Here is a 23,274-nt window from a genome sequence, read left to right on the forward strand (position 1 = left end):
AGCCCCGCCTCTCTCAACCCCGCCCAATCCGTGACTCTAGTCCGTAACCATTGGCTCTGCGAATATCTGATGTCCCGTCCCTCCAGGGCCTCGATTACTACGGTAAGGGACCCCAAATGGAGTTAGGCTGCGGGTGAGCGCCTGCGCTCAGAGTGCCAATCTCCCGGTTCTTCCAGACCCCAAGCAATGTAGAAGATTCAGGTCCTTAACCTCTGGAGACATCGTTCCTCTCACTGAACGCCTTTCCACCCATTTTATCTTCCTACTCCTGCTGACCTCCTTGGAGTCTCTGAGGCTGCTAGTCAGGCAATCTGTTGGGCACTCCGAGCGCGGGGTCCTCGCGGCTTTCTCTGCTGCTTCAGCTTCGGTCCAGAGAGGACCCGGCACCGAATCACTTACTTGCCCAGGTGTCGGGGTGAGTGTGAGGGTGGGTAGTCTGCAGGCTGGAGAGCGCTCAAAAACCGGGGAGTAGACTGCATAGCTCGGGCTCGGGACACTAGCTTGGGCTCCAGCGGCGGTCCTGCTGCTGTGAGCCAGGGCCGGGCCTCCCTACGCCGGCCTTCCGGGCTTTCTAGCCAGCTGGGCCGGGCCGAAAGGGAGTGGTGCACCTGCCACGCAGGGTTCTTGAACCCCAGCCCCCAGGCGCGGGGAAAAGGTATTGTCATCTACACTGAGGTGGAATACCGACGACTTGAATTCACCAGCCCCCAGGTTTGGACTTGGGGGGCATAGCTTTCTGCTGAATCTAAGAGAACGTCCTCTTTAGAGGGTAGCGTCTGGGTGAGCGAGCCCGGGACGGGAAAACGGTGAGAAGCTTCTCACGAGATAGATGACAGGGCTGTAAACTGAGAAGTTGACCTGAAGTACGGAAACGTAATGAGTGGTGGGCTGATTGGCAGTCGTGGATTTCTTTGATCCTGAAGCTTTAACTTCATGGTTGAGAAGTTGGTCACTGTAAAAATCCAGCCTTCTCAAAGGAAGAGAAATGAGGTTTTTTTTTCTTTTGTTTTGCGACATTTGGGATTTTTACTCGGAAATTTCTTGCAACCAAATATACAAATCTCCTTCCTTTCTGTTGAAAGAAGGGAATGACCCTTTTCCTCAGAGAGGACAAGTTCTTTCACCTACTTTCCTTGTGCTATTATCTGCTGCTTCTCTGTGTCCGTTCAGAATTATTTTTATTTACATGTTTGTTTGTTGTGTGTGTGTTGCATGCCACAATACACATGTAGAAGTCAGAGGACAACTCCCTCCTTCATGAGATTCCTGGGAATCAAACTCAGGTCCTTGGACTTGGCAGCAGACACTCTTCCCTGATGAGCTATCTCAGTCTCCTTATCTTTGTTTTTACCTGTTTGCTACTTCTATCTCAACACCACACTGCAATGTCTCCTTTCCAACATTGTACAGAACTACCACTAAAATTACCTTAACCAATATCGGTGATGTCCATTTGACCATATATTCTTGGTGTGGATTTAAAAAAAAAAAAACTACTTCTTGAAGCAGGAGAGATGGCTCACCGATTAAGATCATTAGATGAACTTTCAGAGAACTTAAGCTCAATTTCCAGCACTCACATAGTGGCCAGCAGTTATCTGTAACTCCATTCCCAGGGGACTCAACCCTTCTGGTCTTCTTGGGCACTGCACATACACAGTGCACAGATATACATGCAGACAAAACACCCATACATACAAAATAAAAACTTAAAGGAAAAAAAAAACCTACTTGGTGAAGCACCAAAACGTTTGAGACTACAATGTTTTTTTTCCTAAATTTGTGTGACAGGGCCTTGGGTATGATGCTTAAGAGATGGCTCAGTAGTTGAGAGCATTTGCAGAGAACCCAAGTTCAGTTCCCGTCACCCACATTGAATGACTCACAACAACAGGACCTCTGCAGACAACTGCACTCATGTGGCATATACTCAGAAATGCATACACATAAAAACAATTTTTTTTAAAAATAGGAAAAGTGGGTTGTGAGCTGTGTGGGATGGGTGCTAGGAACCAAACTCTGGTCCTCTGCAAAAGCAGTGAATGTTTTTAATCCCACCCCACTGTGTCCCCAACTTCAGGAGATCCACTGCCCTCTCCTGGTCTTCCTGGGCACTGCACTTACATGCTTTACATGCACAAACCCACGCTTGAATACACATTTAAATTAATTTTAAAAATCTTCAATTTGTAGGGAGCTATATGACTGACTGAGAGGTAAGAGATTGGAATTTTAAAATATCCTTGGCAAGGAAAAGAAAACTATAAAACCTTTTAGTTGTGTGTGCGTTTGCACGTGAGTCTGTGCACATGAATGCAGTGTCCATGGAGATCAAGGAGCTGGAGCTGGGGTTAGGACCTGCGTAACATAGGTGGTGCTAGGGATTGAATCTGAGTTGTTTGTTTTGTTTTTTGTTTGTTTTTTATTTTGTTTTTCAAGATGTGGTTTCTCTGTGTAACCCTAGAACTTACTTTGTAGACCATGCTGGTCTCTGCCTCCTCAGTGCTGGGATTAAAGGTTTGGGCCACCACAACCAGCCAGAATGAGTCTTCTATACCTGCTCTTAACCAACTGAGCCATCTCTTTATCCCTTCTTCTGGAAATGCATTACCATATGTTAGTTACTGAAAGTCTCCCACAACTCTTACCCCTTCAACTGCATCTTAATCTCTTTTCAGTTCCACTTCCTTGACTCACATGCCACTTAAATACTGTTTTTCCTTTCATGTATGTTTCTTGCTATGTATGTAATTTATTTGGATATATTTCTTTGTATTTTTAATTCACATTAACAATATACCAGTCTCTTTGAAGCACTAGACCTATATACCAGTGATTGATTAATATACTTATTTGAATCAAATATATTACGAATTGGTTTAAATTAGATATGGCTAGGGCTTAGTACATCAACTTTCATCTTATATCTACACAATATTGCCAAACTTAAATACATTTTTGCTCAAAGTCTATTCATTTTTTATTTTACATTTTGTTAACCTAATGAGTGCTCCTACTGTTGCTATCGCACGCGCTCGAGTGTGTGTGTCTGTGTGTGTGTGTGTGTATCATGTGTATGATATATATTTATATAGTACGTCATGTGAGTGCAATGCCTGAAAAGGCCAGAAGAGGGCATTGGACCCCTGGGGAATAGAGTAACAGCTGTGAGCTGTGGTTCTCAACCTGTGAGTTGCCACCCCTTTAGTCTGAGACCATTGGAAAACACAGATATTCACATTATGATTCGTAACAGTAGCAAAATTACAGTTATGAAGTAGCAACAAAAATAATTTGTGATTGGGGTGTGTATTAAAGGTAGCAGCATTAGGAGGCTTGAGAACCACTGGTTGTGAGGGTGCTAGGAGTCAAACATTGATCCTCTGGAAGGGCAGCCAGTGCTCTGAACTAGCAAGCTATCCAGCCCCACTATTACTTATCTTAATTATTGTCACATAATTCAGTGCCTTGTTATTCAATTTCCATAGTGTAATTAGTTTAATGTCCAAAAATGTAAATCAGATTTGAATATTTCCCCTCAAAATAAAAAATAAAATAAAATTGAGAAATGACTTTACATTATGCTAAGAACAACAACCAAGGCTAGCCTTGCCCATGTCTAGCGGCTGTTTACATATTCTAACCTTCATCTCAGCACTTCTTCAACCTTAAGAGTTGCAAAATTTGTTTTGGATTCGTTTCATGTGTTTTCTTGTACCTCTAAACCTTGAAGATCCCTGTTGATTACCCCTTTCATTTTTACAGCATTTTTTCCCAACTAGATTTATATTTGCAACTGAATAATGTAAGTTTAGAAATTTTTTTTGTTCATCCTCATATCCCCAAACGCCTAGTAAATAAGTTTGTTGAAGTGGGGGGGGTCATATTCTGGTTAAGAATTAGAGGAGCTAAATTCTTTTTTGTTATATCATTATTTCATTTGTGAGTGTGTGTGTTTAAATGCTTGTGCAGGTGCATGCAACTGCAGAGGTCCCCGTTTGTGTGGGACCAGATTTTGAGTGTTTTTCCTTATGGCTCTTCACCTTGTTTTCTAAGACAGGATCTCCTAAACCAGCAGATCACTGACTGGCTAATGGCTGGTCAGAAAGCTCTAAGAATCTGTCTGTCTCCAATACCACCACCTCACCCCACCCCTACTCCACTGTTAGAGTTACAAAAAGAAACCACCAGCTCCTGTTTTTATATGGGTGCTGGGGATCCAAAGATTCTCACACTTACATGGTAGACACTTTACAGACCAGGCCATCTTCCCATCCCCCTTCTCTCCCTTTAGATATCAGCCATTCTATGTCTCCATTATGCTTTATGCAGAAGGAACACGAGGTTGTGGTGAATGAATTTTACTCCTGTTGCTTGAGAGGCTGAGGCAAGGGATTGCTTGACCCCACAGATTCAGCAACATAAGACCGTATCTAAAAGGAAAAACAGAACACACTTTGTGTTTTAGACACTTCACTTCCAAAGATATTTTGACTCTTATAATCGTATTGCTTGTAAGACTTCAGGATGAATGCACATTTAGTAAAGAGGATTTCATGAAGCAGTTAAGCTACAATCAAAATTCTGATGGGAGTGTTTTGTGTTTCACATATACACACACACACACACACACACACACACACACACACACACACACAGGTTATGATAGTCCCTGTGCAGTTTTCTAAGAAAATTCAATAAAATAGGTAATAAAATAACTGCTAAACACATAAGTGGTAAAGAAATGAGCTAATTTTTACTGCTCCCATGGTGTTGCTTAATCATTAAATGCGTTAGGCAATTGGTCATGATAGGATAGAAAACTAAGGTCCCTTTTCCTGTTATAGAAAGTTAAGATGGGTTTTGAAGTCAAGCGTTGTTGAGTGCCTGAAATGTTATGCTTTCATCTCAGCACAAAGGATAACAACAGTAAATCCGGTGGTTGGTTTGACAGCACTGTATTCTGAAACCTGAACTGCTGCCAATAAAAACAACTTCGGTGGAAACTTTCCTGGAAAGAATTTTTAACCAGCTTAAGAATGAGTGGAAACCTAGCTCAAAAATAGAAAGTAGTCAAAAACAAGCAGCTCTCTTAGAGAGTGTTGTGATAATGGAGTACCACTGTGTTCCATAAAGCTAGTGGTTTAAAATAACCTATATCACTTCTTTTATTTCTACTCTAAACTCTCTAAGCATAAAAACTAGAACATGTTTTGGTTTCTATGTGGAACCTTCTCTTAAACCAAGCCAGAAAGTACATTGACTATACTGTCTAGTAGTATCACAGCTAGGTGTGGGTGTTTAAATTTATTCAAATTAGCTGTTAAAGGTGGCACCTTTTGCAATTTACAAATTCCAAGTTTGCAATTTCCAGGGTAGCCTGAACTACATACTGAAACTGTATTAAAAATAGTTAACATTTCAGTTCCTTAGTTGTCTTCACTACAATTTTTTTGTTTGTTTGTTTCTTTTTTAAGACTGGGTTTCATATATTATGAAGTGACTTAAATCTGCTGTGTTCATGGTCCACAATGGCCTTCCTCCACGTCTCAAGTGTTGGTATTTATGGGTGTATGCCACTACCCCCAAGCTCACATTAGCTGCATTTCTAGTACTCAGTAGTGACGTATAGTCAGTGATTACCAAGTTGGACAGCACAAATAAAGAACATTTCCCTAGCTATTGAAAACCTAATTAGCTCTGTGTTCAAATAGGTGCCTGATAATTAGTGTATAAGAATCAAGTTAAGAGCAAGAGCTTAAAATTTAGATGTTAAGTTCGGATGTTATATCTGACATTATGCAATCTTAGATGATTGACAACTTTTCTGCAACATTTGTCGTAATATAAAAATGAAACAGTTTTCAGTTGTCCTCATATTGCATAGTTGACAAATAATTTTCTGTTGCTTTTGTTAAGACAAGGTGTCATGTGTCCCATATGAACCTCAAACATGCTATGTAACACATGATAAATACCATGGCCAAAAACAACTTGAGGAAGAAAGGATTATTTGTCTTTCACATCCAGGTCACAGTTGTTCACTGAGGGAAGTCAGAACAGAACTGTATTAACCTGTCTTCCTGCCTGAGAGAGGGAGTATGAATTGAGAAATGGCAGGTAAAGATACTAAGGAAGAGATGGAGACACAGAATAGTCAGGCAGACATTCCAGTGAATACTAAATACGCTTAGTTATTCAACATTTTTAAATTCTCCAACCAAAAAGGGGAAAATGGCAAAAGACTTCTTTATCAAGATACAAGGAAGAAACAGACTTTCTTCCTTAATTCTCCAAACATTTGGTAACCACACCTTAGAATAAATCTCTCATTATCTGGTCTTGAGGTTAAGAGTAACCATTCCTAAAACCAAACATCCTAAAGTAGCCACACTTTAAACCTTTAGGTCTTTATGACTTTAAACTTGGATAAGTAAGAATAGTTTTGAACTCTCTGACTTTAAGCCAAGATAAAGTGAAGCCATTTTATGGGCCCCGACACAGAACTATGGAGGAAAACTGTTTAGTGGCTTGCTCGGCTTCTTATTCTCCTAGAATCACCTGCCTAGGGGGAGCAACACCCACAGTGGACTGGGTCCTCTTACATCAGTCAAGAAAATGACCAAGGGATATGCCCACAGCACAGTCTGATAGAGCGGTTCCTCAATTGAGATTTCCTCTTCCAGATTTTCTAGGCTGTGTCAAGTTGGCAGAACTAACCAGCACTTACTATATATTACATTGATTAACTGTTCTATGTTCAACCAAACTTGCATTCTTGGAATAAGTAATATTTTTTAAAATTTGTTGCTAAATTTAGTTTTCTAGAATTAAGGACTTTTCCATTGTTGTTGTCTGGCGATACTGATCTTCAGTTAACTTAATTTGTGCAATATATTTTGATCATATTCTTTGTCTTCCCCTTACCTAGCCCCCCCCGATTCTTACCCGCCCAACTTCATGTTCCGAGAAAGGGGGGGTGGAGAAAACATGAAAATGAAAAGTATACACACGAATTGCGGTCCTTCTTCTCTATAGCCAGCTGCACCTATTAATGGGACCTACCCTAGATCATGCTTGATAAAACCATACTCTATTAGAGAAAAAGTTTCCCCTCTCCTAGCAGTTATTAGTTGCAAATAGCTTCTTGCTTAGGGGTGGGACTTGGTATCTACTTCCCTTTCTCTGTGCTTTTCTTTTTGTTTGGTGTTAATTTGTGAAGGTCTTTGTGTGGTGTCACAGTCTCCATGAGTTCATATGTGGATCAACTCTTTTGTGTCTAGAAGATGCTGTTTCCTTGGAGTTGCCCACTTCTGGTTCTTAGAATTTCTCTGTCTCCTCTCCATAGTTCCCTGAGTCTTGAGGAAGGGGTGTGATAAAGACATCTCACTCAGTAGACATTGTCCAGTTGAGAGTCTCTGTGTTTATTACATCTACTACAACTGTGCATTTTCAGTGTACAATAAGTATAAGCCCCCTTTTTCCTTCACAGAAAATGATCCACAGTCTATTTCTCATCAACTGCTCTGGCGACATATTTCTAGAAAAACACTGGAAGAGCGTTGTAAGCCAGTCTGTCTGTGACTATTTCTTTGAAGCGCAGGAGAAAGCTGCTGATGTTGAAAATGTACCACCTGTCATTTCAACACCTCACCACTACCTCATCAGCATCTACCGGGATAAGCTCTTCTTCGTGTCTGTCATACAGACGGAAGTGCCGCCTCTCTTTGTAATTGAGTTTTTGCATAGAGTTGCTGACACTTTTCAGGTTTGTATCCATCAAACTGTTGTAACTAGATCACTCAGGATAGTTGGAGAGACCATGATGTGTACAGTGTGACTTTTCTTAATAACTAAACATAACCTCTAGAGTATGCTTCTAGAGTATGCAGTCACAAGCATTACTGCTCTGTTCATTTTTTATGGGTGGCAAACTATACCATCAGGAAATGAGAGTGTCTTCCACTTAGAATTCTCTGGGTCATCACAAAGATTTATTGATCATAAGCTCTTCTAAATTTACATTATCTATTTTCTCTTGTTTTGGTAAATAAACCAAATAGCTTAAAACTTTATGCATTTGGGAGGGGTTTATCAGGACTAATAAAGTTTAGTTAACATTTTAGTACTTTCTAGCATGATATATAATAGGAGTCAATTCAATATATAGTTAGAAAATATTGTAGAGAAATGTTAGCAAGTTCCAGGACAGACTCCAAAGCTACACAGAGAAACCCTGTCTTGACAGAGAAAGTGGGGGAGGGGGAAGGTAGATTAGATCTTCTTAGATAATTTTTCATGTCTATATGTTTCTAAGGTCTTAAACTATGAGTTAAGCTACTATTTATTCTTCAGAACAAGAAAAGCAAGTCTTCATGCTTCTATTGTTCAATATTATGTATATTTTGTTAGGACTACTTTGGTGAGTGTTCAGAAGCTGCAATTAAGGATAATGTGGTCATCGTGTATGAACTCTTGGAAGAAATGTTAGACAACGGATTCCCACTGGCTACTGAATCTAACATTTTGAAAGAACTGATTAAGCCACCAACAATTCTACGTTCTGTCGTCAATTCTATTACAGGTATGAAAGCTGTAAACACTCTGCTAGGAACTGATACACTGAAACTTTATGAACTGCTTGTTTTGTTCATATGACAGACTATTAGAGTAGTCTAATTTGGCCATTTTAAAGTTACCAAACATGTTAAAATTAACGAATTTTTCTTTTTTTCAGTGTGTGTGTGTGTGCATGCTCAGGCATGGCAGCCTTTACCTCCCATTGACCCATCTTCCCAGCCCCTCTTTTCTTTTGAGAAAGAGAGAGCAAGAACAATAACAAAAACAGATATATGAAGTCAGGTATAGCTCATGTATGTAATCATAGCACTTAGGAGGCTCACCAGGGAATTGCAAAGTTCAAAGCCAGTCTGGTACATAGTGAGAAATATGTTTCTTTTATTGAAAGAGGCTCAGTCTTGTATGACAAAGGACTTTTTAGGGTTGGGGTATAGCTCAGTGGTAGAGCCCATTACTAGATTCAATGCCCAATATTTAAAAAAAAAAAAAAAAAAAAAAAAAAACAACTAGTAAAATAAGTAGAAAATTAGTTCGTTAATAGAACTCATGTATAGTGGGCTTTCTGCTTTTCTTATAAGCTTCCAGTTGAGTTTCATTCTGGACCACACCTAGAAATTAAGTATGCTCAGATAATCTTTTGAGGTTATAAAAGTCTTCTAGAGAGAGTGGGCTTGGGGGCAAAAGCCTTTAATCCCAGTATTCAAGAGATAAAGGCAGGTGGATGGATCTCTGAATTTGAGGCCAGCCTGGTATACACAGTGTGTCCTTGGTCAGCCAGAGCTACATAATGGGACTGTGTCCAAAAGAAGAAGAAAAAATAGTCTTTTGGAGAAAGAGTCTTATGGAATGTAGTTTAAATATCTAAACATTTTAAAGAGCAATTCCATAGTTTAGGGACATTGTAATGAAGTACTGGAAAACTCACAATATTAAAAAATGGGGGGGGGTGTGTGAGTGTGTGTATGTCTGTGTGTGTTTACAAAGATAAATCCTAAAATGGCCAATTGGTGGTGGTGCCACCTTCCTTTAAACCAGCACTTGGGAGGCAGAGTTTGAGGCCAGCCTGGTATACACAGTGAGTTCCAGTACAGCCAGGGCTGTTACACAGTGAAACTCTGTCTCAAAAACAAAACAAAAATCTAAAGTGTTTACATTGGTTATCTCTAGCTAAGAAAACATCTATTTCTGCTTTATATGTTTTTAAGTATGTGTGTATGTGAATGTGCACAGGACATTAGGTGCTCTGTTTTATCACTCTCATCTGATTCCTGTTTTTGAGACAAGGTCTCTCACTGAACCTGAAACTAGGCTGGTGGCCACCAAGCCCCAGCCATCCTGTATCAACCCCCACAGTGCTTGGGACATGGGTATGTGCACAGCCACACTCATCTTTTTATGTGGGGCTAGGATCTGGAGTCAGGCCCTCATTTTTGCAAAATGAGCACTTTTATCCACTGAGCCATCTCTTCAACCCACTTCATACTTTAACTTTCAAAAGAAATGTGTTTAATATGAAAAAATACTAATGTATAACATGAAACTATAGCATAGGTTGATAAAGTGTAAGAGAATGGTTCAGCCTGGATATGGTGGTACATATCTGTAATCCCAACTACTAGGGCAGCTAAAGGAGAATAGCTGTGAGTTTCTGGTAGCCTGGGATATAAAGTGAGAACTTATGATACACCTGGATTATAGTTCATTAGTAGAGTCTTACTTATTATACAAAGGCTTTGATTCTGTTTCCTAGTATAACACATATGTACACATACCAAAGAATGGTTCAATAGATGAAGTAATCTTTCTTCAGGTGGCCCTAACACAGGGCCCTGAAGAATCAGTGGATTATAGTATAAGATCGAGAAATGAGAGCAGTTATGAAGAAAATACACATGAAATGGAAGACTGAGTTGTATTAGCCCCTCTATTAGTAGAACTCTTTGTAATTGAACACAAAGGTATACTTAGAAGGTAACACTGGGTTGAGTGTGATGTGGGACCTGAGACAGGAGACTGCTTGTTCCCAGGGCTAAGCAGAACTTCTATCTTTTATCAGAGGACAAGTGGGAAGCATAAAGACTTCTGAACAGGGAAATAATATGATTAAAGCAGTGTTTTTCTAATACTCCAGGCTGGAGACAAGAATGCCAGCTATAAATAGACTATAAAATGAGTGTTAGCCTTCTTAGCTATCCTTAGTGACATATGCCTGTAATCCTAGCACCTAGGAGGGTGGTGTGGGAGGATCCCTGGTTCTCAGTCATTCTGGGCTACATACATTCCTTGTCTTAAAAAATTAATCTAGATTTGAACATTATGTATTGATGTATAACCAAATATGGCTCTGAACTTCTAATTCTCCTGCCTCCACTATCTCACAACTGCTGAGGTTAAAACTTGTGTTCCATCATTCAGTCCCAGGGCTTTATGCATACTAGGCAAGCATGCTGCCTGTTATGTCTCCAGCTCTGAACCAGCTCTGAAACCATGTTTTATGTTTGATTAAGTTTGGTGTGGTTTTGTGTGTGTTTTGGTTTGGTTTTTGTTCTTGGAGACAGGTTCCTACTCTGTAGCTCAGACTGGTTTTTCACTAGCAATCTTCCTGCCTTAGCTTCCTAAGTGGATTATAGGGTGGGATGTGCTGCCTGTCTTGAGCCTGTTTTATCAAGACAGGGTCTTGCTGTGTAGTTCTGACTGGCCCAGAATTCACTATGTAGACCAGGTTGGCCTCAGACTTGTTGCCATCCTCCTACCTCTACCTCTCAAGTGCTGAGGTTATTAAAAAAAAAGAATAAACAAAATATAAAAAAAATGGGGGAAATATTTAAATGTTAATGGTTGTTGATGTTAGTAGAAAACGCCTTTTTTTAACGTTTTATAAACTTACTACTTTTTATTGCTGTTACTTTTGAATTAAAATGTAAACTAACCAAAATGTTTGGTAAGTCATAGTGGAAAGGTTTCTGTTTGGATAACCATACATACGCAGTTTTCCAGGAAGCTAGCCAGATAAGACCATCAGTCACATTTCAGCAAGATGTTAGGCCTGTAATCCTAGCACCTAGGATTATAAGAAAGGTGTTGGGGCTTTTGTTTTTGTTTTGCTACACCAGGTATTGAGTGTAGAGCCATGTGCCTGCTAGGCAAATGCTACACTATAGATCTACATTCTCAGTGGTATGCTGATGTTGAAATGGGAATAAGCAAAAATTTGTTCTTCATCTAGTTACTCCATAGAGACCAACTTGGCAGCATCTCATGTAGAATCCCTCTGAATACCAAAGAACCAGGTTTGGACTGTGTATTTTCAGTGGAGACTTCTTCCCACTAGGTTGTTCAGCAGCCAGGCCTCTTTTTCATTGCTGGCAGCAGGATAAGATTCCATTGTTGAGCCAGTGGAGTTAGTTTAGGTTACTGCTAACACAGGGGAAGCAAAAGATAAGTGAATGCATTTATCTTGGTCTAACAGGTAGGCAGAGGAGCACATGGTCTATCTCTGTCCACTTGCATGGAATATGTCTCCACCAGTTCTAGAGCCCATCCTCAACTGCAACGAAGGAAATTCCAAATGTAAAACAGAAGCTAAAGCATCCTTTTTTCTTTTATAATAGGTTTTCTGATAAGCATTACACACATCAATTTTGCTTTCTTTTCTAATTTCTAGGCAGTAGTAATGTTGGGGACACACTCCCCACTGGGCAGCTATCCAACATCCCATGGCGTCGAGCAGGAGTCAAGTACACGAACAATGAGGCCTATTTTGATGTAGTTGAAGAAATAGATGCAATTATAGATAAATCAGGTAATGTTATGCATGTGGTCCTCTGGGAAAATAAATAATTTAGTTGACAAAAGTTGAATTGAAAACTGAAATCCCTTGGCATGGTGTTTTTCAGCAGAAAATCATTCATTTTTCTAATGATTTATAAATCTTTTTATTCTGCCCAAAGGTTACATGTAATTATCAAACCACTGATTGAGATAGTGCAAGGTGTTTGTAAGTCCTTCTTGCAACTTACTCATTTGAGAGATTATATAACTGTGGTAACCATGCTGCTTACCTGCTATGTGTACAATGCTTTAGCTAAAGGCTTCTGGTTGTTTTTAACAGAGAAGACGTTGGTGGTAAATACTAGAATCACAAACATCTCATCCTGGCCTCGTGTTTATACATAAAGCAACAGAGACTCAGAGGACTACATAACATATTAAACACAACACTAGTTGATATTTGGTGATAACTGACTTGCTGTGAATAACAGATAACAGCTATTACCTTGTCATCTTTCAGGCTTCAGGCATTCAGAATAATAAATCATGACTCCTGCTCCTTAAAAGGTAGCCTATAGCTTTGTCCATTTCATGAGAAACCTGCTTTGTTTTCAAATTGTTAAAATATTCTAAACTTCTGTTTAAATAATCTTACAAGATTGACCCTCTAAAGATTTGATCTTCCATAGAATTATACTCTAGCCAGTTAGATGTAGCCAGTGAGAAATGCTGTTGAAACTAGTGTAATAGATACTCCATCTACTAACCTGTAGAAAGCTTTGTAATTCTGACACCCAGAATGTGTTTCCATTACTCCAGGTACAGTGAGAGCTCTAGAGAAGACCCAGATTCCATTAAGATCATCAGCTTTTTATTTCTTTCTCTAGGATCTACAGTATTTGCAGAAATTCAGGGGGTCATCGATGCTTGCATTAAGCTCTCTGGTATGCCTGATCTCTCTCTCTCTTTCATGGTAAGTTTTGATCTGCTCTACTGTCCCTTCCATGCCCAATAAACTTGAAGTGATTAATGATGTGATAATTATACTGAGATAAGATTGTATCTGAAATTTTATTTATTTTATATTTGTATGTGTTTGAGTTGGTTTGTATTTACTAGGGCACACATGTGGAGATCAGAGGACAACTTCCAGGAATTCTCTCCTTCCACCATGTGGATCCTAGGGAGCAAACTTGGGTCCTCAAGCTTGGCAGCAAGCACCTATTGCGGTTAAATAAGGATCAGGATAAACAAATAGGCCGAATAGAAATAACTTACAACCTAGACAGATGAACACCAGCAAGTTCCACCGGATACTCTCCTCTCCACAACACACCAGCAAGAGAGCAGTTCCCAGCTCCTCCTCAGACCACCTTCCACAGGTCACTCCCACCCCTGGCTCCACCCCCAATGGGCGTGGTCAATGCCACAGAAGGAGACAAAGTGAATATCCCACTACAAGCACCTCTACATATTAAGCCATCTCCCCAGCGCTGGAGTTTGTATATTAGGTTACAAAGGGCTATCTCAGAAATATTCCTAGCACAGCTTTCCAGGCAAGAGCTGACACATTGAACATGGCCTTTATTGTAAAGTAGAAGGGAGGTCTTTACTTAGAGTATGCTAGAAGTGGCTCAGAAGTTGATGTCTAGCTTTTGTATCTCCACTGTCTTTTTTACTAGACATTTGCTCTACTTGTGTAAAGAGACAGATACTTTGCATCATTTAGATTCAGCCTGACACACCGCTAAAAACAGCTAGGAGAAATGTGTTCTGGTTCTGTCTCTGTTACCAGTTTCTCTTGACTTTCTTCAACCTCAGTTTTCACCTGTGGAATGTAGACAATGCTACCTTCTTTTTTCTCCCCACAGTTTATAAACTTAAGTAAAGTAATATATATAAAATGTTTGCAAACTTTAAAAGTTTATGAAACTATAACGTTATTTTGATGTGTTCATAATAAATGTTTACAATGCTTTTATGACTAAGGGAGCATATTGATTTATCATAATATGTAAATACTGTTGTCACACTGCTTTACACTGTGCATATGGCTTTTTCTTTTCCTGACAGAACCCACGGCTTCTAGATGATGTCAGCTTCCACCCGTGCATCCGATTCAAACGTTGGGAATCAGAAAGAGTTTTGTCATTTATTCCTCCAGATGGGAATTTCCGACTCATATCATACCGTGTCAGCTCACAGAAGTAAATTGATGCATCAGCCAGAATTTGCCATCACAGACAAACGATTTGAATAGAACTCCCCTGTTCTTGTTTCATTTTTTACAGTTATTTCTTGAATTCATCATGGCTTACTAAGCCATGGCTCACCTGGAAACCTAGTGAGAACTGGTGATATGTACCTAAAAACTTGAAAGTAGAGTAGTAAGGAAGAGTAGGTTAAAATCTGTAACTAAAAGCAAGCCTTTGAAATATGCAAACCATGAACTTAATGTCTTAATCCTACTATGTTCTCTGAACTGACAAGACAGCCACACTAGTACAAACCACCATGCTGTCCTCAACAACCCCAAGACAGAGGCTGGTCCTACAAGGATATATGGCCCTGTGACACAGTTACAGACAACATGGAGCACATACTACATCTGGATTTGTCCAGTACCTTTCATTGTATACATTCACACTTTTGTATCTTTCTCTCTGTGTCTTTTTGTAGTCTTGTGGCAATACCAGTATATGTGAAACACAGTATCAGCTTTAAGGAAAACAGCTCTTGTGGCAGATTTGATATAACAATTGGACCAAAACAGAATATGGGAAAAACTATTGAAGGAATCACAGTGACTGTTCACATGCCAAAAGTTGTGCTGAATATGAATCTGACACCAACACAAGGCAGCTATACATTTGATCCAGTAACCAAGGTACAGCCACTTCAACAGTGAAGAATGAGCAAGTGTTGTATGATCTCTTTTGTGGCTGGGGCATTGCTTACACATGCCTCTAGGTAAAGGTTTTCAGGGACAATAAAAAATGAATTTCTCTCAGCTGCTTTGTTTCCTTAGGTAGGAAATGTGGTAAGTTTTCCACAGAATAATTGAGTGCTTGATTAATGAGGTATGTTTTGTTTGAGGTGGGGGTCTTACTATGTAGCCAAGGCTGGCTGACTTGGAACTCAGAACCCTCTGTGTCACCTCCACACCTAGCTGAAAAGGTATAATTTTGACTAACTTCATAGAGCATTTTGGGGGTAGTTGGTTTTTTGTTTTTGTTTTGTCTTGTTTTTTTGAGACAGGGTCTCTTACTATGGTCCTGGGTGTGAATTTGATATGTAGACTAGGCTGGCCTGGAACTCACAGAGCTGCGCCTGCCTCTGCCTCCTGAGTTTTGAAATTAAAGGTATGAATCACCACACATAGAGCATTAAAAGATCTTCTAACCTTGGGGCTGGAGAGATGGCTCAGTGGCTGTGAACACTCAAGTATGATTCCCAACAACCATATTGGAGGCACACAACTGCCTGTAACCTCAGCTCCAGGGGATCCAATACCCTCTCTGACCTCCAAAGGCTCTGTATTCACATGTACAACCCCACACATGTGTCTACATGTGTACATATAATATAGAACTTGTACATCTAAAAAATTCCAGAGACCATGTGAGTCTAAGCAGGAGAATTCCACACCCTTGTCTTCCACTCCAACTGCAGCCAGACTTTCATGTATTACTCAGTTTCCACACAGGTGATTTTGCTGGAACAAAGGATCTGTAGCTGAAAGTTTAATGATAGTAATATAAATCAGTTGTCTATTCCAGGCTTCTTCTGTTTTCCATGACACTGCTTCATTTTGTGTAGAAGCTTATAGAGTTTATTAACCTCTGAGCATGTCTTTAACACATGGTTTAGAATTTTTTTTTTTCCCTTGTCTTTTTAAGGTACTAGCATGGGATGTGGGGAAAATTACTCCACAAAAGCTCCCAAGTCTTAAAGGTCTGGTAAATTTACAGTCAGGAGCACCCAAGCCAGAAGAAAATCCAAGCCTCAACATACAGTTCAAGATCCAGCAGCTTGCTATTTCAGGTAAAGCTAGGTTTGCTGCGTGTCTGTGGGCATTTAGCATTAGGAATTGGGAGAGCTCTTACAGTTCCACCCTAGAAAGAGCATGTGCTCTAGTTTGCCTAATGTGGCGCTGGGAGAACAGCTCATTTTATATTCTTCCATCACAAGTGCCCCATCTCACCTTTACTTAAGCACCAGAAAAGCAGTCATTTCTGCTCACAGAAGTATTGTTTTGGCCGCAGAGGCATCAGCTAGACTCCCCAAAGTATAATGCATGGGTGATAGAAAAAGAACATTGTTTCCACAACAATGATTGGGGCACCGTACAGTGTCACATCTAGGATATAGTGTTCATTGCTAAAGAAATTTTGCATTATTATTGGTAATTATTTGTTTCATTCTTTTTGACACAGGCTTAAAAGTGAACCGCTTGGACATGTATGGGGAGAAGTATAAGCCATTTAAAGGAGTCAAGTATGTCACAAAAGCTGGGAAGTTTCAAGTGAGAACATGAGAGGAGACCAAAATTCCTTAAGATGTTTCAAGTGTATTACAATTTATTACTATTAGGTACCAAGTAGTGGGAATACATATAAAGCATTTGTGTCAAGCTACAATGCTAACAAAGTTGCTTAGTATCAATATAGGGTTCTTAAGGAGCTTTAAGCTAAGGAAAGTTTTCTAAAGACTTAGCTTATTTTGTATCTTTTCACTTAGGAAAAGATTTAGATGATTTCTTCCAAAGGGGCTACCAGCTGAATGCTGCACACTGTAATAGTAAAGGCAGAAGGCTACAGTGGTAGCCTCTCCTAAAGCCAGTGAACTGGTCTCCTCCACCAGCAGAAACTGTCTCAGCCATGATGTGTCAAGTGTATCCAAGTGTCACACCTTCTGATGTTAGCCATCTCAAATCAGTGTCTGTCCCACAAGAGGAGATTCCCCCACCCCAAGAAGTTTACAGAAAACTGCCTCTTCAAGTGTTTGCCTTATTCAGCTTTTCACTTGTGCCATTAAGCAAGCACTGTAGCAAAAGCCACCTCCACATGGCCCTGGCAGGGAGCACTGCTGCTCCATGCTCCATTCTCACTGTACTTGGTATTATATTTTTTTATGAATGAGATTTTTATGTAAAGCTCAGATTTTGATTTACAAGGACTTCGCTGCAGTAGATACACCATCAGTCATCATCAGTCCAGCTGCTAGACAGCACAAAGTTATTTGCATCAAAGGGCAAATACTTTATTAAGCTAACAAAAGGGAACACTACTTCTGCCTTTAGGAAGTTAATGCAGGCACAAGTGTTTGTGCTTTTAAACAAATTAAACTCTAGCCTTAGTTAGCCTGAAAGTCTCATGCCCTAGTTTAGCAAAAGGAGGAAAACATACCTGCTTCACTACTGTTATTTTTCTCTTTTCAATCTTTTATCTTTTGGGGCTTAGATGGTTGGATTTACCTGTATGCCTGTATTTGGAGGAGCTCCTATTTCACCTTAGATATATCCCAACACCATTGTGATAGGCACCTTCCCAAAACTCCCCACCTCGTTAAAATGTGACTGAAGCACTCAAGTGTCTAGCTTTACTGTGCACACAAAGAGCATTATACTGAAGGACAAACAATATCCTCAGTAATGTTTTATATCAATCATTACACTTAGAAAGTCAGTCTGATTCATTCCATCCTGCATCAATTGCTTGGAGATCCTTATGTGGTGATCTTGCCTCATTAAACATAAAGAAAATGGAGGAAGACTCAAAGATGTAAGTGCTTGCACTTCCTATATCCCCTTGCTTTTCTTTAGACGATTAGTTCTCTTGTACCGTGGCCTATTATTTTCTTTCACCTCTCCTTTACCATGCTATTTATGATACATGCTCACTCCTTGCTGGAGTGTTGATGATGGAGTAGCATTGTTACTATTAATGTCATCTAATTAGAAAGGCTAGGTTTTGCAGCTTCAAATAGAAATTTGAGTGATCAATGTTAGATTGGCAGCTTTAAGTTGAAATACAAAGTATTTATTCCCTTTGGCTATCTAGCTCTGGTTTTAATATCCTGTCTTTACCTCAAAAACAATCATAGACTGTCCAACATTCCTCCTGTGCAGTCTTGTCTATCAAAGTGGGACATATACCAAGAGTCCCTCGTCTCTAATAATTTCTGCTAAAACAGCCAAGCAGGCCATGTTCCTTTACAGTTAAATCGTTGTATTTATTAATTTGATAGAGCCCAGTAAGTCCTTTCCCTGGCTCTGGCTATAATGTCAATAAAAATGTGAAAGCAACAAACTGAATTTTTTTTTTTTTAAGTTTGATTGTTGATGGGACATTCTCATATCCAGGCTATGTTAGAGCCGGCTGCATCAGATCAGTTTCTTCTGTATCACAAGTGGTACAGCTGCTTGAAGAACATTCAAGAGGCCATTTCCTAAGCAGAGCATATTCACAGCCAGCCATTCATCTTTTTAAAGTATTCCCTTTCTAGTCACACGTTATTTCCCATATAGATCCAAGATTCTTAGACACGGAATTCTGCTAAATCCACCATATTCCCCCTTTTTTTGTTCTTAAGGAATCATAATCTAAAAACAAATAAAACAGATGCTTATTTTCTGCATGGTGTAGCCCCCCACTCACCCACACAGGGAATTCAGATGGTGGGTTCATTCCTTAAGTGGTGCTGCAGAAGCCTGGAAATTTTTGTTGTCCTTAGAAACAACCAGTCAGGAAAAAAAAAAAAAAAACTACAGTGTCAGCTAAGTTAATTCTGTAGCCTTAGACATGGACTACAATCCACTTCTCCCATTAGAAACTTTTCTGTCAATGCAATGGTAAATTTCATCCTGCAATATTGTTTAAACTTTCCCCCACCCCTCCCCCAGTTCTAGAAGATTAGACAACAATGCTTTTTATTTTAGTCAGTGATTCTTTGATCAGGAAGATGAGTATATATCCAAAGCTACTTTTAACTCAAGCCCTAGTGGATATGGACAACACTGTTCTATACTGGAGTTTGGAACACACAAAAGTGCCCCTCCCATTTCACAAGTTAAGTGTTTTTTTAAGGGACAGTTGTGGTCTCCAGTAATAGCTAAATTCTTCTAAAATGAAAGTTACTTCAATCAGGGTGACCCACTTTGGCTGCTTTGCCCACTGGTAACTTGTGATTTCTGCTCCTTTTAATGTATAGTTGCCAAGATCTTTTATCACATAGACCCTCCTATGTAAATACACTATTTCCATTCCTTTATGAAGTCGGTAAAATCTTTAGTTGTTGGTTTTTTTTTTTTTTTTAATCCAGACCTTGAGGATTCGTTTCATTGGCTATTCTTGAAAAAAATAAGAGTCTGACCTAAAGTTGTTAGTAAAATAGCATGTCCATCATTCAGAGCATTATCCATATAAATGTATTTTATTGTTTTAAACAGAACAAAAAAGAAGAGGCAGAAAATATTTGTATATAATAAATCCTACCTTATAAATGTAGGATTTTGGGGGTTTTTTGTTTGTTTTTGGATTTTTTCTTTTTTTTTTTGAAGGGGGTGGCATCTCTTACTCATTCAGGGACAGGTTTCCTTTTGCTTCCTTGTACTGTAAGCACTGACACTCAAGAAAAGCACATCTGGAGGACATGTAAATGTCTCCAGAACTGGAAGAACTTGGAGAGCAAACATGATTTTCTTTAGTTCTTCTAAGTCATCTTTAAAACAAAAGGTGATCTTTGGCATAGAGTCATACTTTAAAGGCATTGATATGCATTTATATCAAGTAAGCAACTATACAGATATGCTGAGAGCTTTGAAAATAATCAGCTGAAAGAAAAGAGAAGAAGCCTGAGTATACAGGATCAACTTAAGGTTTACACATTCAGGGTTGTTATTGAATGCACTAGGTATGGGAAGAACAGAAGTATATCTAGGACAGGACTGCCTTTCCATTCAAGTTTCTTCAGGAGCAAACCCTAAGGTTTAGTACTTAATTTTGAATGGACCTTCCAAATTTACAAGGAAGCCAAGAGTGGTTGGTAGGTGCTAATAGTCTGACACAGGCAAATTGCTTAAACCCATAAGTTCAAGACAGCATAAAGAGACCTAGTCTCAAAATTTTTAAAAAAGTGGGAACTGGGGGTATTACAAACACATACCTTTGTATCTTTAAAGTCTTGTTTAAGAAGCATATAGAAGACTGCCAAAGCCTAGATGATTTAGTTAAAAATAAATGTAGCATTTCAGCTGAAAAATGGGGGAGGGGGGTTAAGAGTGAATGCTAAGGCCTTAGCACAGACCTCTACTGGCAGTGACAAAGCATAGAAACCTGGGAATGGCCCCACTGGGAGGTCAGGCAGGATCACACACCAGCTACTCTGCCCCTGTAGTGGCAGAGAGCACCAGTGTGTTTGCTGGATAGTTACCTTGGCAACCAAAGCAAGGCAGGAGGTTAGGCAGGAAGTTTCCCTAGCACAGATATTACTCAGGGGCATGGTAAAGACAGAATAGTGACTTCCTCCCAACAATGTAAGTTGCTTTTACATTGTGAGGAACTGTTACATGGAGGAAAAACAGGAAGTGAATCCAGGCCACACAAGCTGACATTCCCCAGAGACATCCCCCAATGATGCATGCCCAGGGAAGATAGGCAGGGTCAGCAGCAATATGGAAAACCCAGAATAACTCTGGAAGCACATTACTAACTGACTGGCCTCAGCTCTAGGTCTTGGGGGCCTAAACAGGGAAAAGGGAGTTTTGAACAGTAAACAAAGGTAAATGTTCCTTGGGCAGAACAGGGCTTCCAGCTAGTGTTCACTCTTATTCTGAGCTTCTGTAAAATCCATGGGCTAGCAACCCAGTCCACTTACTGGGTGACTGTGCACAGGAGTAACTGAGTGTACAGGGTTTATACAGAGACACATTTCAAAATGTCCGTGACAAGGTGTAAATGTTTTCTGTGTGAAGAAGCCCCCATTCCTTTCTGGTGTGAGACCAGGAACTGATTTCTACTCCTGGCAACTCTGAATGGCTTCTGGAACTCATCATTCACTTCTCTGGCAGAGGCTTATGTCCCAGCCAGGGTATGTAGGTGCCTACTGGTACCAGGGAGTCTTTCGGACCCAGCGCAGAGTAAATCCAGCATCTGTTCGAATTTTGATTGAAGCCGCTTCTGCTTCTCGCACAGTCTCCTTCACAGACTGCATGAGGTTCTGGGCATTATGGACCAGCATCTCTGTGGCCTGTAATAAAAGTCTTTTTACTACAGTCCCTCATGCAATGCTGCCTTCAAGAAACTATGAAGCCTGGTGTGGGCTCCAGTTAACCCCACCTGCGCTGGCATCCAACACTTGCTTGCATCACTAGTTGTTTAAGTTTAACTGTATAAAAACATACTGCCATCTGTGCACTGTGTCCTTGTGTGGATGTCAACATGTACTTGCTCTTAGTTTATAGGTTTCAGGACTCTGCTATTTCCTCTACCTGCTTTACTTCCAAGTAACCCAGGGCTCTCCCTTCAGATCTTTGCTAAGCAGTTACATTAGGGGAACCATTCCTTTTTGTTTATGTTAAATCATACACCACTTCTATCATTCTTCACTTAAAGTTACTATTTTTCTTCATAAAATCCATCATCACTAATTGGTATGCTATATATTCTACCCACATCGTTTGGGGGATGGGTTTTGTTTTATTTGTTGGCATTTGTTTGGGGGGGGGTTATCTGTACTAAATTTTAAGTTCCATGCAGCAGAAACTTTTGTTATTTTTGTTTACTGCTCTCCATTATTTAGGCCAGGAGGCATTTAGTAAACAATGAATAAAAATAATAAAACCACACAACCAACTACAAGTATACGTACTTTAATTTTCTAAACACATAGAGGACAGAGATCTAGCTAGAAGTATACTCACAGCCAGACAATTCAATGACTCTAGGGCAGTAATTCTAACTATCTGTAAGTCTTTTGAGGATTCAGTAAAGGATGTAGGGTTTCACCAGAAAAATATGTTACATGAGTGAAACTTGGACATAAAATTCAGAGGGTTCTGAGAAAGTACCTATTGTCTAAATTCCTTCTTGTTATGAAGGCTCTTAGGCTCAGAAAGGCTTGGAGCCTTGCTAGCCAAACTCACAACAGAGTCACTTGTATCCTGTGGTTCCACTCTACCACACTGTTTCTACCTTTTTTCATTTAATGGGACACACATAGACTCAACATGCAACTTTTTTATATAAATTAACTTAATATGCTTTAGCATGAATCACAGTCTTACCCTTCCTTTCCCATCTATCTTTAGGCATCCCACTAAGGAAAGAAACCCAGTACCAAACTCCACTTGCAATATCTGGCAGTTAGAGATGTCGATAAAGCTCCCATGGTTGAGAGATGAGAGCTATTGGATTAAAATAATGATAGCGTAAGTAGCAGTGGTGGCAGCAGAAGAGTGTCCTTGTCCCTCAGTATTACCCCTAGCCTCTGTAGAAGTCAGAAGCAGCTAGTCTCCCAAATTATTTGTGAATTCCCTAATGGAGAGAGTATGCCTCTCATTTTAACTTTTAAAAGAAATGATGGGTCCTCTGTACACAATGCAACCAAGACATGTTCTCTACCATAAGAAAATGCAGAATGTGGCTCAGAGCTGGGCCCAACAGAAAGGTAATAACTGCATTCTTAATTCAGAGGTAAATTTGTCCTAAAATTAAAATTAAACAGCATAGAAGCTAGAGGCAGCAAACCCAGAGCAATAGCACATACCTGCTCAGATTCCTCATCGCTGATGTTGGTCCTGCCCAGCATGGTAGCCTTCACTGTGGACAGGATTTTGAGCTGGGTGCTTATAGTTGGGATTCGCTCACATACCTAAAGAGAAAGTTTCATTTAGTGTTTGTTGGCTGTCTTACCCACAAGTTT

The 23,274-nt window shown here is 39.8% G+C and overlaps 2 protein-coding genes across 4 annotated transcripts in view; one reads left to right on the forward strand and one right to left on the reverse strand.

The window, feature by feature from the left end:
* The first annotated feature begins 83 nt into the window (after positions 1–83).
* Ap3m1 (adaptor related protein complex 3 subunit mu 1) lies at positions 84–18,662 on the forward strand. 2 transcript variants are annotated; one of them, XM_051174457.1, is made up of 9 exons: positions 84–415; positions 7,493–7,768; positions 8,413–8,584; positions 12,245–12,382; positions 13,239–13,324; positions 14,425–14,558; positions 15,031–15,238; positions 16,251–16,395; positions 16,788–18,662. In XM_051174457.1, exons 2-9 carry the CDS (start codon positions 7,496–7,498, stop codon positions 16,886–16,888), a joined length of 1,257 nt encoding a protein of 418 aa, XP_051030414.1. In that variant the 5' UTR covers positions 84–415; positions 7,493–7,495; the 3' UTR covers positions 16,889–18,662. The 2 variants fall into 2 exon arrangements, with proteins under 2 accessions (XP_051030414.1, XP_051030415.1); XM_051174458.1 differs by lacking the exon at positions 84–415 and adding an exon at positions 450–711.
* Positions 18,663–19,766: 1,104 nt separating this feature from the next.
* The window catches only part of Vcl (vinculin), a 104,044-nt gene continuing 100,536 nt past the window's right edge, over positions 19,767–23,274 (reverse strand). For both annotated transcript variants that reach the window (XM_051174456.1, XM_051174455.1), the window contains 2 exons: positions 23,119–23,223; positions 19,767–21,600 (listed from right to left, as the gene is read on the reverse strand). In XM_051174456.1, the coding sequence (XP_051030413.1) occupies positions 21,454–21,600; positions 23,119–23,223 (252 nt within the window). In that variant the 3' untranslated portion in view covers positions 19,767–21,453. The remainder of the gene's footprint in view (positions 21,601–23,118; positions 23,224–23,274) is intronic.

Source organism: Phodopus roborovskii, unplaced genomic scaffold (assembly GCF_943737965.1).
Source record: "Phodopus roborovskii unplaced genomic scaffold, PHOROB, whole genome shotgun sequence".
NCBI lineage: Eukaryota > Metazoa > Chordata > Mammalia > Rodentia > Cricetidae > Phodopus > Phodopus roborovskii.